Raw genomic sequence first — 16,382 nt, forward strand, 5'->3', positions numbered from 1 at the left:
GGCCCTGTAGCTGTCCCCTTGTACTGTGCCCCTTGTAGTTGTGGCCCTGTAGCTGCCCCCTTGTACTGTGCCCCTTGTAGTTGTGGCCCTGTAGCTGCCCCCTTGTACTGTGCCCCTTGTAGCTGCCCCCTTGTACTGTGCCCCTTGTAGTTGTGGCCCTGTAGCTGCCCCCTTGTACTGTGCCCCTTGTAGCTGCCCCCTTGTACTGTGCCCCTTGTAGTTGTGGCCCTGTAGCTGCCCCCTTGTACTGTGCCCCTTGTAGCTGCCCCCTTGTACTGTGCCCCTTGTAGTTGTGGCCCTGTAGCTGCCCCCTTGTACTGTGCCCCTTGTAGCTGCCCCCTTGTACTGTGCCCCTTGTAGCTGCCCCCTTGTACTGTGCCCCTTGTAGTTGTGGCCCTGTAGCTGCCCCCTTGTACTGTGCCCCTTGTAGCTGCGCCCTTGTACTGTGCCTCTTGTAGCTGTAAAAAAACACACACACACGCACAGACACATACTTACCGCTCCTGCAGCGCTGCCTCCGTCTCCGTCCGCCGCTCCACGTGTTCTTGTACAACCAACTTCTCCGCTGGGCTCCTCTACTCTCGCGCTGCTCAGTCACGTGTGCCGCTATGCAGCGGAGGAGGGCTACACTATGACTGACAGCGGAGAGGGCGTGAGCTGGTGCTGGTCCCAGCAGCAGCAATCCAATCAGGATGTGCTGACAGCCTGCTGGGGCCGGCTCAGCCTCACATGTGGTGTCCGTACTCAAAAAAAAAAAAAACCTCTGCTGCAGCGCTGCTCCTGGGCCGCATTACTAGCCGACTTGGGCCGCATGCGGCCCGCGGGCCGCGGGTTGGACAAGCCTGCTCTAGGGCATGAGATGAGCAGGACATGTAGCGCAAGATGCATCATCGCTTGGAAAGTGATAAAATGGAGAGTGAGAACATACCAGCCAATCAGATGAAGAGTGAAAAAAGTACCAACCAATCAGATGAAGAGTGAAAAAAGTGCCAGCCAATCAGATGGAGAGTGAAAAAAGTACCAACCAATCAGATGGAGAGTGAAAAAGAACCAGCCAATCAGCTCCTAACTTCCGTGTCACAGGCCGTGTTTGAAAAATGTCAGGTAGGAGCTGAATGGCTGCTAATTTTTCACTCTCCATTTTATCACTTTCCAAGCGGTGATGCATCCGGCCCGTAAAGTTGGATCCATTGGGGAGTATTGTAATTTCTGGTGGGACATTTGTATCATGGTGATCAGTATAGGTCAGTAGAATGGTGTCAAACGGTTTGCATGTTGGGGGTTGATGGTGTAATAGATTGTCATTGATTCGCTTCCATTGTGCAAATATTAATGGGAACAGAGCCTATGCTGGACACTCGGACCGCAATCAGCGACGGGATCTGTAACTGGGAGCCAGATGCTTCATAATGGAAAATGGGCCAACTAGAAGTGGAAGGTCAGATCAGTGTCGGACATCGCCTTCTTATAATATTCATCGAGGGTTTCGTTTTGAGACACCGTGAGTTGGTTCTTCCAGTCACCACAGGTTCCTGAGGACACAGAAAATCAGGGATGGAGAAACTAAATAATATAATCATGTGTGTATAAACCGTCAATAGATTACAGAATGCTAGGAAACCTCAATGTTCTCCATGTGTCAGTATGACTAAATGATAAGCCGCGATACGGGTCATTATTCCTCTCTAAGCAATGAGTGTGGATATGAGGGTGATTGGAGTCACAGCAGAGGTATAGCAGGCTGTACCTTTCCTCATGAAGGGTGAGATGGTGTGGTCCATGATTGCGGTGGGTATGTCGGAGAAATTGGCCATTTTATTCTCTTTCATAGACGCAAAAGTCGTCTGCTGGTGGATTTTCTCCAGAACATCTTCCGACAGATCCTTCTCTATGAACCTCATCACTTTCCTGATTTCACGCTTTGGGTCCTGTAGCCAGAGAATGATAGAGAGGTGAGGAAGCGACCTTTCCCCCTAACCCCTCACGTACACATGCAGCGATTTTCTCCACAATGCAGAGGTCCTTTTCCACCTAAGTCCCGGGTCTGACCCAAGATTTGGAACACAGTTCCAAACCGGGTCAGACCCCTTTTCACTGTTTACACCGCACACTGGTGCAGTGGCTGCAGGGAGTCTCAGCAGCAACATCAGCCGATGTAGAGACTGCAGCGCCACCCCGACATCAATGACCCCGCCCCGAATCAGTGTCAGCGCAGCAGGAAGCAGCGTCCCCATATTGTACACGGGAGCTGGGTTAGAAGTTCCGGCTTACCTGTTTACACTGTCCCTTAACCCGTCACCTTCCCGAGTCCAATCCTGCAAGCTAGCCGGGTTGGATTCCAGGGTCAATTGACCTAGATTAACCCTTTTTCACTGAGTTGCGACCCAAGTTATCATGGCAATAACCCAGGTTTTAGCGGCACTGGTAAAGGGTTATAAGAATATACAGAGGTGGGACAGAGGGTAAAGAGGGAGCTTACACTTTGGTTTAAATCAACGGTAGTGACTTTCAAAAGCGAAGTGCGTGTATGAAGCGTCAGCCTCTCAGACAAGTGCCTCACCTCTAATAAGTCCTCATAGAAGAGGTAGAGGACATTCCTCTGGTGCCTGATTTTCCACCAACTCTTCACGTGGTCGCTCCATGACCCATAACACACTGCGAACACACGGACAAGGATATCGGTCATTAGGGCATTCATTATTAATGGGTATTGTCCTACACTTCCGTTCTGTGGTGTCTACCAGGTCATTGGAACTCGGTGCAAGCTTAAACTGTTATTAGGCTGTACAAATATGTCATACATTATCCTTCATATAGTGATGATGGTGAAGAGATCGCTATGCTATATGTGACCAGGTATACATTCAGGTATACTATAACCAACATGTTTATTCTTTCACACCCTCCTTGTGCTCTATGGTGTGTTCCCATTGGTCTGTGCGCTCACCACATAATATACATATTGTACATACACACCTGTGCCCTTTATAAAGTCATGCAGAAATTCCTCAAACGTCCCCGGCTCTGGGTGCAAAGCGGCCATCCGATGGAAATGATAATATGATACTAACACGTCCTTAGGGTTCCGGGCCACGTATATGATCTGCGGTGAGAGGACAACCAACATGCTAAATTTACCACTCTGGGAGAAACTCACTATATATATATATATATATATATATATATATATATATATATAGGAAAAAAGAATTCTCATGGGAGCTGAACCACCTCAGATGTCACATATAAATGTATTTATTCTTAAAATTTAACAGTAAATACTGCAATATTACATAAAAACATCAATAAAACAAATGAAAAAATCATATACATTGAGTGAACAATATAGATTTGTAATCGTCTGGCGAATTTTGTTTGATGATATCTACACTTGAATAGGATATCAATTCTTCCACCAGAGAGTTCAGGTGTGTACTCAAATTCACAAACACGTAAAAACCCAACGCGTTTCGTCCATATAGGACTTCATCAGGGGTCGTGATCAAAAAGTCAATATTTGCACATTTCAAAATCCCATCCAGCCAATGCCGTGGGCATGAACAGTATTCTCAAAGGTAGAAAATATTACAATATTCGTGCGTATCACATATAGTTCACCAATATGCCATAAAAAGAGTAAAAAAATGCTGTGACAATGACCTTTTAAGTATAATGATATCAACTCCAACTTTGAGTGAGAGCAATAAGATAGGCTCAAAAATCGGTCAACTGAATACCCTTAGTAATACCTCAGGATTCACTCCACAGCTATGATATTGAGGTATTACTAAGGGTATTCAGTTGACCGATTTTTTAGCCTATCTTATTGCTCTCACTCAATGTTGGAGTTGATATCATTATACTTAAAAGGTCATTGTCACAGCATTTTTTACTCTTTTCATTCACCTTGACAAAGGGGTGCATCTGACCCCGAAACGTTGGTTCATTAGTTGAACCAACATCTTTTGCATCTTAAAGCCTCCGAGTGCCGCCTCTTTTCTATTGGTTATATATATATATATATATATATATATATATATATATATATATATATATAAATAAAGCTCTAGTAGTGACCATAACCAGAGCAGTCAAGTGAAAAGGAAAATACCCCCTCTAATTAACAATCAGCCAGACCACACGTCCTAATCAGAGGCGGAACTACCGGCAGTGCAGGCAGTGCACTGCACTGGGGCCCGCCTCTGTCCAGGGGCCCAAGCATGTAATGAGTCAAACTGACTCATTACATGCCGCTGTGCGCTGCAGGCAACCGCTGCCCGCAGCGCACAGCCGCCCGGAGATAGGAGCTGAGCAGCGGTACAGACGGGGGAAGGAGGAGGGAGCCGGAGGACGGAGCCGCAGCAGCGCTTTGTTACTGGTGGAGGCGCTGCTGCTGCTGCTCCTCTGCTTCCCTATAGGCTGTCTTCCGAGAACAGCCTATAGGGAAGCAGAGGGGCAGCAGCAGCAGCGCCTCCACCAGTAACAAAGCGCTGCTGCGGCTCCGTCCTCCGGCTCCCTCCTCCTCATTCTCTACTGCCCGGGAATCGTCGTCTGACGCAGCTGCACCGAGGAGCCTGAGGGTAAGTATAATTCTTCTTTCTTTCTTTCTTTCTTTCTTTCTTTCCTTCTTTCTTTCTTGTGCCTGCCTGCCGCAATGTGTAAAAAGGGGGGACTGCCTGCCGCACTGTGTAAAAAGGGGGGACTGCCTGCCGCAATGTGTAAAAAGGGGGGACTACCTGCCGCAATGTGTAAAAAGGGGGGACTGCCTGCCGCAATGTGTAAAAAGGGGGGACTACCTGCCGCAATGTGTAAAAAGGGGGGACTGCCTGCCGTAATGTGTAAAAATGGGGACGCTGTCTGCCGTAATGTGTAACAAGGGCACGCTGTCTGCCGTAATGTGTAAAAAGGGCACGCTGTCTGCCGTAATGTGTAACAAGGGCACGCGGTCTGCCGTTATGTGTAAAAAGGGGTAATCTGCCCGACGCTATGTGTAAAAATGGGGAATCTGCCTGCCGTAATGTGTAAAAAAGGGGGGCTGCCTGACGCTATGTGTAAAAATGGGGAATCTGCCTGCTGCTATGTGTAAAAAGGAGGAATCTGCCTGCCGTAATGTGTAAAAATGGGGACGCTGTCTGCCGTAATGTGTAACAAGGGCACGCTGTCTGCCGTAATGTGTAACAAGGGCACGCTGTCTACCGTAATGTGTAAAAAGGGCACGCTGTCTGCCGTAATGTGTAACAAGGGCACGCGGTCTGCCGTTATGTGTAAAAAGGGCACGCTGTCTGCCGTTATGTGTAAAAAGGGCACGCTGTCTGCTGTAATGTGTAAAAAGAGGAATCTGTTCGCTGTAAGGTGTAAAAGGGTCTCTACCTGGTGTAGTGGTGCTACTGTGCGGCGTAATTTGAATAATGGAGACTACTGTGTTGGTATTATTTTGTGGCCACACCCCTTCCCCACGAAGCCACGCCACTATGTATTTTTGCGCGCGCCTACGGCGCGCACTGCCCCCGGGGTGGACTTGGATGGGGGGGGGGCCCAAAGCATTTTGTCGCACCTGGGCCCACCGCTTGCTTGTTCCGCCACTGGTCCTAATATGTTATAAATCTAAACGCGTGACAAACAACACAACAGATTTTACTTAAACGGAAGACAACCTGAAGAAACCACAAAAGAAGTAAAACAAAAAAAGGAAATATGCCTTTACTACTACTACCCATTAAATAAAGTAATATGAACGCAACTGCAAATTCTTTTATCATCAGAGTGTGCTATCCGCTCTACTGTGCAGAAGAGCAGGAACTTCGGAAGGTTTGGTGGATTCAGATTTTTATGAACACCAGAGAACAGTGTTCAGGGAACAGGGGTAAATTACCCCAAATGGGGTAAAAATTAAATTCCCGGGGGTAATGGACGGGTGCACTGCCGAGACACAGCTCCGTCCAGCACCAACCGGCTCGCGATGTGACGTGCTGACGTCATACCGGGCTCCCTCCTGTCCGCCCTGCGCTGTACTCCTGGCCGCCCTGTGCTGTGTTCCTCGCCAGCACGTCACACCGCGCTCCCTCACGCCTGCCCGTCCTGCGCTGTCCTGTCCTTCCACCCGCGGCCCGCCAACCCACACACAGAACTTGAAGTGTTCTGTGGCTGACCGCTGACAGAGTTCCACAGGATCAGATAGTGGCCCACATAACAGCGGGAAATTCCCACTGACATTACTGAGGTGAGGATGTGACCATCTGTCTCCTAAATGTCATCTCCCCCCCATTCCACCCTCATCTATCTTTCTTACATTCATTCTGGTGTTTTGGGGAGAAAGTGTTAATTAACCCATTCATTTCCAAAAAATAATTGGCTAAAATAATTAAAAAAAAATGGTAAAACAATAATTATATAGAGTCTTTTGCTCTACATAAAGACCAATAGACGCAGAGATATAGCATGGATGGTAGACCAGTATGGAAGATATGCTAGGCTCTACATGAACACTGACAGCTTCAGAGCTATAGAGCAGGTTTTCCAGCAGTCCACACAAGTGGAAGACCAATGATAAAGCTAAATATTTATCGTATATAATACCCTTTATGAGGTCTAAGAACACTGTACGCTATCTACGTATGAAGTACCGTAAGGGTACGCTAGTTGCGTAACAATCGCTTTGCCGTGATCGAGACGCTCAAGCGTCACGTTCACTCACGGCCAAGAGATCACAGGCAGGCACGTTATTGGCTGTTAACTAAAGTAATGATTCGCTATAGCGTAGCGAACGCTCGGGACCACGAGGAGATCACCAACGGAGCTGACGCTCACTATATTAAACCTTTGTATCTAAACCATAAACAGTGTATTGTGCAGTAAAACCTTAGTGTAATGTTAGAGAGTAAATGCAACACAGTATAACCTTATTACCTTAAAATAAGATTTTACTTACCGATAAATCTATTTCTCGGAGTCCGTAGTGGATGCTGGGGTTCCTGAAAGGACCATGGGGAATAGCGGCTCCGCAGGAGACAGGGCACAAAAAGTAAAGCTTTTCCAGATCAGGTGGTGTGCACTGGCTCCTCCCCCTATGACCCTCCTCCAGACTCCAGTTAGGTACTGTGCCCGGACGAGCGTACACAATAAGGGAGGATTTTGAATCCCGGGTAAGACTCATACCAGCCACACCAATCACACCGTACAACTTGTGATCTAAACCCAGTTAACAGTATGATAACAGCGGAGCCTCTGAAAGATGGCTTCCTTCAACAATAACCCGAATTAGTTAACAATAACTATGTACAATTATTGCAGATAATCCGCACTTGGGATGGGCGCCCAGCATCCACTACGGACTCCGAGAAATAGATTTATCGGTAAGTAAAATCTTATTTTCTCTATCGTCCTAGTGGATGCTGGGGTTCCTGAAAGGACCATGGGGATTATACCAAAGCTCCCAAACGGGCGGGAGAGTGCGGATGACTCTGCAGCACCGAATGAGAGAACTCCAGGTCCTCCTTAGCCAGAGTATCAAATTTGTAAAATTTTACAAACGTGTTCTCCCCTGACCACGTAGCTGCTCGGCAAAGTTGTAATGCCGAGACCCCTCGGGCAGCCGCCCAAGATGAGCCCACCTTCCTTGTGGAGTGGGCCTTTACAGATTTAGGCTGTGGCAGGCCTGCCACAGAATGTGCAAGTTGGATTGTGCTACAGATCCAACGAGCAATCGTCTGCTTAGACGCAGGAGCACCCATCTTGTTGGGTGCATACAATATAAACAACGAGTCAGATTTTCTGACTCCAGCTGTCCTTGCAATATATATTTTTAATGCTCTGACAACGTCCAGTAACTTGGAGTCCTCCAAGTCACTTGTAGCCGCAGGCACTACAATAGGCTGGTTCAGATGAAATGCTGACACCACCTTAGGGAGAAAATGCGGACGAGTCCACAGTTCTGCCCTGTCCGAATGGAAAATCAGATATGGGCTTTTGTAAGATAAAGCTGCCAGTTCTGACACTCTCCTGGCCGAAGCCAGGGCTAGAAGCATGGTCACTTTCCATGTGAGATATTTCAAATCCACCTTCTTTAGTGGTTCAAACCAATGAGATTTTAGAAAGTCCAAAACCACATTGAGATCCCACTGTGCCACTGGAGGCACCACAGGAGGCTGTATATGTAGCACTCCCTTAACAAAGGTCTGGACTTCAGGGACTGAAGCCAATTCTTTTTGAAAGAAAATCGACAGGGCCGAAATTTGAACCTTAATAGATCCCAATTTGAGACCCATAGACAATCCTGATTGCAGGAAATGTAGGAATCGACCCAGTTGAAATTCCTCCGTCGGAGCACTCCGATCTTCGCACCACGCAACATATTTTCGCCAAATTCGGTGATAATGTTGCACGGTTACTTCCTTCCTTGCTTTAATCAAAGTAGGAATGACTTCTTCCGGCATGCCTTTTTCCTTTAGGATCCGGCGTTCAACCGCCATGCCGTCAAACGCAGCCGCGGTAAGTCTTGAAACAGACAGGGACCCTGCTGAAGCAAGTCCCTCCATAGAGGTAGAGGCCACGGATCTTCCGTGATCATCTCTTGAAGTTCCGGGTACCAAGTCCTTCTTGGCCAATCCGGAACCACTAGTATCGTCCTTACGCCTCTTTGCCGTATAATTCTCAATACTTTTGGTATGAGAGGCAGAGGAGGAAACACATACACCGACTGGTACACCCAAGGCGTTACCAGCGCGTCCACAGCTATTGCCTGCGGATCTCTTGACCTGGCGCAATACCTGTCCAGTTTTTTGTTGAGGCGAGACGCCATCATGTCCACCATTGGTCTTTCCCAACGGGTTACCAGCAAGTGGAAGACTTCTGGATGAAGTCCCCACTCTCCCGGGTGAAGATCGTGTCTGCTGAGGAAGTCTGCTTCCCAGTTGTCCACTCCCGGGATGAACACTGCTGACAGTGCTATCACATGATTCTCTGCCCAGCGAAGAATCCTTGCAGCTTCTGCCATTGCACTCCTGCTTCTTGTGCCGCCCTGTCTGTTCACATGGGCGACTGCCGTGATGTTGTCCGACTGGATCAACACCGGTTTTCCCTGAAGCAGAGGTTCTGCCTGGCTTAGAGCATTGTATATTGCTCTTAGTTCCAGAATGTTTATGTGAAGAGACGTTTCCAGGCTCGTCCATACTCCATGGAAGTTTCTTCCTTGTGTGACTGCTCCCCAGCCTCTCAGGCTGGCGTCCGTGGTCACCAGGATCCAATCCTGTATGCCGAATCTGCGGCCCTCCAATAGATGAGCACTCTGCAACCACCACAGAAGAGACACCCTTGTCCTTGCGTGGAATCTGCCGAATGGAATTGCTTCGTAAGAAGCCACCATTTTTCCCAGGACTCTTGTGCATTGATGTACAGACACCTTTCCTGGTTTTAGGAGGTTCCTGACAAGCTCGGATAACTCCTTGGCTTTTTCCTCCGGGAGAAAAACCTTTTTCTGAACCGTGTCCAGAATCATCCCTAGGAACAGTAGACGAGTTGTCGGCATTAACTGGGATTTTGGAATATTCAGAATCCACCCGTGCTGTTTTAGCACTTCTTGAGACAGTGCTAATCCCATCTCTAGCTGTTCTCTGGACCTTGCCCTTATTAGGAGATCGTCCAAGTATGGGATAATTAATATGCCTTTTCTTCGAAGAAGAATCATCATCTCGGCCATTACCTTTGTAAAGACCCGAGGTGCCGTGGACAATCCGAACGGCAGCGTCTGAAACTGATAGTGACAGTTTTGTACAACGAACCTGAGGTACCCCTGGTGTGAGGGGTAAATTGGAACGTGGAGATACGCATCCTTGATGTCCAAGGATACCATAAAGTCCCCCTCTTCCAGGTTCGCTATCACTGCTCTGAGTGACTCCATCTTGAACTTGAACTTCTTTATGTACAGGTTCAAGGACTTCAGATTTAGAATAGGCCTTACCGAGCCATCCGGCTTCGGTACCACAAAAAGAGTGGAATAATACCCCTTCCCTTGTTGTAGAAGAGGTACCTTGACTATCACCTGCTGAGAGTACAGCTTGTGAATGGCTTCCAAAACCGTCTCCCTTTCGGAGGGGGACGTTGGTAAAGCAGACTTCAGGAAACGGCGAGGTGGATCTGTCTCTAATTCCAACCTGTACCCCTGAGATATTATCTGCAGGATCCAGGGATCTACCTGCGAGTGAGCCCACTGCGCGCTGTAATTTTTGAGACGACCACCCACCGTCCCCGAGTCCGCTTGAGAAGCCCCAGCGTCATGCTGAGGCTTTTGTAGAAGCCGGGGAAGGCTTCTGTTCCTGGGAAGGAGCTGCCTGTTGCTGTCTCTTCCCTCGACCTCTGCCTCGTGGCAGATATGAATAGCCCTTTGCTCTCTTATTTTTAAAGGAACGAAAGGGCTGCGGTTGAAAAGTCGGTGCCTTTTTCTGTTGGGGAGTGACTTGAGGTAGAAAGGTGGATTTCCCGGCTGTAGCCGTGGCCACCAAATCTGATAGACCGACTCCAAATAACTCCTCCCCTTTATACGGCAAAACTTCCATATGTCGTTTTGAATCCGCATCGCCTGTCCACTGTCGCGTCCATAAAGCTCTTCTGGCCGAAATGGACATAGCACTTACCCGTGATGCCAGTGTGCAGATATCCCTCTGTGCATCACGCATATAAAGAAATGCATCCTTTATTTGTTCTAACGACAGTAAAATATTGTCCCTGTCCAGGGTATCAATATTTTCAATCAGGGACTCTGACCAAACTACCCCAGCACTGCACATCCAGGCAGTCGCTATAGCTGGTCGTAGTATAACACCTGCATGTGTGTATATACTTTTTTGGATATTTTCCATCCTCCTATCTGATGGATCTTTAAGTGCGGCCGTCTCAGGAGAGGGTAACGCCACTTGTTTAGATAAGCGTGTTAGCGCCTTGTCCACCCTAGGAGGTGTTTCCCAGCGCTCCCTAACCTCTGGCGGGAAAGGGTATAATGCCAATAATTTCTTTGAAATTATCAGCTTTTTATCAGGGGCAACCCACGCTTCATTACACACGTCATTTAATTCTTCTGATTCAGGAAAAACTATAGGTAGTTTTTTCACACCCCACATAATACCCTGTTTAGTGGTACCTGTAGTATCAGCTAAATGTAACGCCTCCTTCATTGCCAAAATCATATAACGTGTGGCCCTACTGGAAAATACGGTTGATTCGTCACCGTCACCACTGGAGTCAGTGCCTGTGTCTGGGTCTGTGTCGACCGACTGAGGCAAAGGGCGTTTCACAGCCCCTGACGGTGTTTGAGCCGCCTGGACAGGCACTAATTGATTGTCCGGCCGTCTCATGTCGTCAAACGACTGCTTTAGCGTGTTGACACTATCCCGTAGTTCCATAAATAAAGGCATCCATTCTGGTGTCGACTCCCTAGGGGGTGACATCCTCATATTTGGCAATTGCTCCGCCTCCACACCAATATCGTCCTCATACATGTCGACACACACGTACCGACACACAGCAGACACACAGGGAATGCTCCTAACGAAGACAGGACCCACTAGCCCTTTGGGGAGACAGAGGGAGAGTTTGCCAGCACACACCAAAAGCGCTATATATAACAGGGATAGCCTTATAATAAGTGCTCCCTTATAGCTGCTTTATATATATCAAAATATCGCCATAAATTTGCCCCCCCTCTCTGTTTTACCCTGTTTCTGTAGTGCAGTGCAGGGGAGAGACCTGGGAGCCGTCCTGACCAGCGGAGCTGTGAGAGGAAATGGCGCCGTGTGCTGAGGAGATAGGCCCCGCCCCTTTTCCGGCGGGCTCGTCTCCCGCTATTTAGTGAATCCAGGCAGGGGTTAAATATCTCCATATAGCCTCTGGGGGCTATATGTGAGGTATTTTTAGCCTTTATATAGGTTACATTTGCCTCCCAGGGCGCCCCCCCCCAGCGCCCTGCACCCTCAGTGACTGCGTGTGAAGTGTGCTGAGAGGAAAATGGCGCACAGCTGCAGTGCTGTGCGCTACCTTTAGAAGACTGCAGGAGTCTTCAGCCGCCGATTCTGGACCTCTTCTGACTTCAGCATCTGCAAGGGGGCCGGCGGCGCGGCTCCGGTGACCATCCAGGCTGTACCTGTGATCGTCCCTCTGGAGCTGATGTCCAGTAGCCAAGAAGCCAATCCATCCTGCACGCAGGTGAGTTCACTTCTTCTCCCCTCAGTCCCTCGTTGCAGTGATCCTGTTGCCAGCAGGACTCACTGTAAAATAAAAAACCTAAGCTAAACTTTTTCTAAGCAGCTCTTTAGGAGAGCCACCTAGATTGCACCCTTCTCGGCCGGGCACAAAAATCTAACTGGAGTCTGGAGGAGGGTCATAGGGGGAGGAGCCAGTGCACACCACCTGATCTGGAAAAGCTTTACTTTTTGTGCCCTGTCTCCTGCGGAGCCGCTATTCCCCATGGTCCTTTCAGGAACCCCAGCATCCACTAGGACGATAGAGAAAAGCTGTTTGAGCGTCACCGACGCTCTGAGAATACTTAATACTATAAGAAACACACAGATACCGTGCTCAGGGTCCAACGCCTAAAATATATATTATGAATGCTATACTTGCAAAAGAGTTAAACACAATACAAGTCATACACTACAATATAACATAGACTACCTAACCAGATAACTACACAGGAAATACAATACAATACAATTTAAGGGAAAATGAGTGAGAGAGAGAAGGAGAGAGAGAGAGAGAAATTGAGAGAGATTGGCCCACAATAACAAGAAGATCAATATAGTTGCGGAGAAACACTTACGCACAAGGGGAAACGATCGCATGCGCCTCGATATCCAGCTCCCGATTATCAGCAATGAGAACCGTTGAAGAGAGTGAACTGGATATGGTCGGCCTGCCTATTTATGCCCCACACACAATGCAATTCAATGGTCCCTACAATCTTATTGTTCATTGGACACAGGAATTCGGCTTCGCATTATAACAAAAGGTCATAGGTTGATTCATACAGGTGGGCTGTGACTATTTCCAACAGCTCAGGTGGGAGGGAAACTGGGTTTCCCGCCGCATGGGTAATAAAGTGCAAATAAAGAAAATGTTCATAAACTTCTTATGTCCATAACTATTCGCACGAGCGATTGATCTGCTTCAAACCAACACCGGAATATTTCTAATTAAATATTCTTCCGATGGATACTAAACACCACTGTATTACTCCTGTCTGACCCTTCGTATCAAACAAAGAGGGATTTCTCTGTTCATGAACATTCTATATTAACCAAACTTGCAGAATCTATCAAAGGGACCATGATCTACAAAATACATTATATAGTGAAAATATGTAATGTTTGAGTCGCACGCTACGATCGCATAAACTCTACCGTAAATACGCATACCATGCGCCTGCGGGTGCCCGCGACTGTGAGTATGCGCACGTACGGGAGAGCGTACGCATGCGCAGCACGGACCTGTGTGAGGTGCAAATATGGTAGTGTGCATAGAGATATTTTTCTGACTTTGACAGTCCACCCTTTGGCAGTCAACAATAACTGCCACTTCCTGAAAACATTTCAAAAGGAGAAAAATATATGTTAGGGGTTAATACATTTACATGGTTGGGTAAGGGAGGAGAGGGGATGGTAGGAAAAGGGTATGACCTAGTGAGATAGCAGAAGCATGTGTGTATGAATCCGTGCTTGGGGGTCATGTATCATCGTGCCGTACGTGTTTTAAATCAAGCTTCGAGGTATTGCGAAGTATACATGTGAATTCCTTCTTATCCCGTGTTACGGGTCTGTGGATGGGCTGTCAAACTTTACCGAGCTCTTTTTGGCTTTGGTTGTAACAAAATGGGGGAGCACATTTTAGTTGATGATACATGAATGGGGGAGATATGTGATTGCTGATATCTGTGCCTGTATTCCCTATCGACTATGTGTGTCATTACCTGAGGGTTGTAGAAATGAAGAAAAGACATAATTACGGTAAATGCGGTGGTATTCTATGTCAGGTAAATGTACAGTCGTCGATTGGGGTCTTGTTTGGTGTCTGTTGAATGCAGTCTTCTTTGTGCTTTTGCCCATAAGGTGCGAGCAAAAGCTGTCAATGTCCATAGATTTACAAAAGTGTTGGGCTAGCGTAATTTTAAAATTTCTAGGGAAACTGGGGATCCATGGCATAGTTCATCAAAAATCTGTGTATCAGGTTGTCAAACTTCTTCTTTAATCCCTCTGTTGTCTGTATATCGGCTCATAAAATTCCTTGTCCAAGTGGGTCTTGTTACCTTGGAGAAAACGGAAAAACAGGTGAAAGAAACGGACCGTAGAAATCGCATTTTCATCACATCATTGTTTCTACATTTGGGTCATAAATCAAGTCCAGGTTAATTACAGTTTCCTCACTCCTTAAACTCATTACCCTAGTACGATGATTGCACTTCATTAAAGCCTGACCGCATCTAAATATCAATCCAATCGATATGACAACACCTAAGATACATAGGAGAAACTTCCCAACATCCATTATGACTCCTTGAGCCCAGTCTCCTAAGCCAGAAAACCAATTTCGCGGGTTCAACCATGACACCCAACCAGTCAGCTCATTACCTACAGCAGCAAGAGTGAGATTGTGTCTCCTGCGAAATTCCCACTTCAATTGGAGAATATCGTCCATCTTTTGGTCTATGACCTCGACCGGATCCTCGGTGCTATTCGTAATATATGTGCAACATTTCACGCCGTATTGTGTTGCCAGTGTGACACAATATCCGCCTGTCACTGCTGTGAGGTAATTGAGAACCATTCTATGCTGTACCAGTTCTGTTTTGTAAGCCTGAAGTTCTCTTCCAGTATACCTAAACGTGTCATCATACATTTCAGTGATATTATCTAACAAATTTGCGAGCGCCGATATGTATTTATAATTCAGCACTCCTCTAGCAGTGCGGGTGAAATCTAACGCGATTAAGAATTGAATCCCGGTGGATTCACTTATCAGATCAGAGGCCGGATGCTCTGTCTTCTCTATCAGGTGCCTTTTAACAACGTGCTCGTAATGGGTGTGAGTATAAGGAGCTTGGGCACCACGGTGTATGTCTTTCATTTTGTCATGTGATACAGTCATTACTTCAGGCAGTACTTTTCCAATATAACACAATCCTTCAGAGTTTGGGGCAAGCCACTTGTACGCCTTTCTCCCGCATATGAAATATGCATCATCGGGGAGAACATATGGGACGGAGTAGGACATAACCATATTACACACCTTCCATGTGAAATCTCCTAACCCTAATTCTTCCATCTGCTTAGTACACGTATCAGGTTGTACGATATGTGCACAGTATCCTGGTGATACCTCTCCAACTCTAGTAATCTTATTTCCTAAGGTATACCTATACCGGAAAGATTTTCCTCTACTGGCTATGTGGCGTACAAGCTCTGTATCTGTAGGCATTCTATCTGCTCTATGCGAAAAGGTCATGGTGTGGTTACTCCATGACACTTCCCAATTTCCCGGTTTTCGGGGATTGGAGATGTTGAAACATAATAGGGACCTATCCACATGGTATTGGTGGAGCTTCAAACTAGGAGGGCTGGAGATATTAAACCTCCGGTCCACCGGTCTCCCACCATTTAACTCAAGTACCTCCTCTATCGTTAAAGGAAATGGTACTAGCCCTGATTTGCTATGACCCTGAGGTACTTGAGAGCATACCCAACAATCCGTTTTGTTTAACACATTACCCACTAGGGAGTGATAGTCACTCAATGGATGCCGGTCCATATGGATATTAAAACTGGATTGGCATTTCTTAATACACCCATCCTCAATGACATTGTTACAGAGCCTACAGATACAGTTTTCTTCAGCTAACAATCCTTCACAATTCCTTCTATGGTCAATGCTATCGGATCGTTTTCTGATACTCGCCTTTGCTTGTTGATTATGTTGTTCTCGGAAAACTACGCCTCCATCTTTATCATCAGAACCCATTCCAGAACCTCTCTCGACCTCCATGGTACTCTCGCCGGAACAGACTGCTCTGGTCAACATCATGGTCAACAGGAAAATCCGGATCACAGTCTCTTGGGGCAAGTCCATCTTATAGGAGGAGACGAAGAAAAATGAGAGGGGGAAAAAAAATAATTTGAGGGAGAGGGGATGGGGAGTTGGAGAAAAACAATAAAAGGGAACAGGGGATCGACAACTGCTTTTGGTCTTGTGATTTTCAATGCTCAGGTGCCGCCTCAGTCCTCCTGGAACAGACACTCTAGTGATACAACCTCTACCGTCTGTTCCTTATCACAGGACTTCTCTGGATCAACGACCTTTTTACAGTGGGACGAATGAACCCAAGTCTCTCTCTCAGCAACCTTTAA

General features: G+C 47.1%; 1 protein-coding gene across 1 annotated transcript in view; it reads right to left on the reverse strand.

Moving 5' to 3' along the window:
• Positions 1-742: 742 nt before the first annotated feature.
• Positions 743-16,382, reverse strand: part of LOC134945797 (sulfotransferase 1 family member D1-like) — an 81,207-nt gene continuing 65,567 nt past the window's right edge. The window contains exons 5-8 of the mRNA XM_063935303.1: positions 2,977-3,103; positions 2,561-2,655; positions 1,748-1,928; positions 743-1,532 (exon numbers count right to left, since the gene is read on the reverse strand). Of these exons, the coding sequence (XP_063791373.1) occupies positions 1,426-1,532; positions 1,748-1,928; positions 2,561-2,655; positions 2,977-3,103 (510 nt within the window). The 3' untranslated portion in view covers positions 743-1,425. The remainder of the gene's footprint in view (positions 1,533-1,747; positions 1,929-2,560; positions 2,656-2,976; positions 3,104-16,382) is intronic.

This window comes from Pseudophryne corroboree, chromosome 7, assembly GCF_028390025.1.
Source record: "Pseudophryne corroboree isolate aPseCor3 chromosome 7, aPseCor3.hap2, whole genome shotgun sequence".
Taxonomy (NCBI): domain Eukaryota; kingdom Metazoa; phylum Chordata; class Amphibia; order Anura; family Myobatrachidae; genus Pseudophryne; species Pseudophryne corroboree.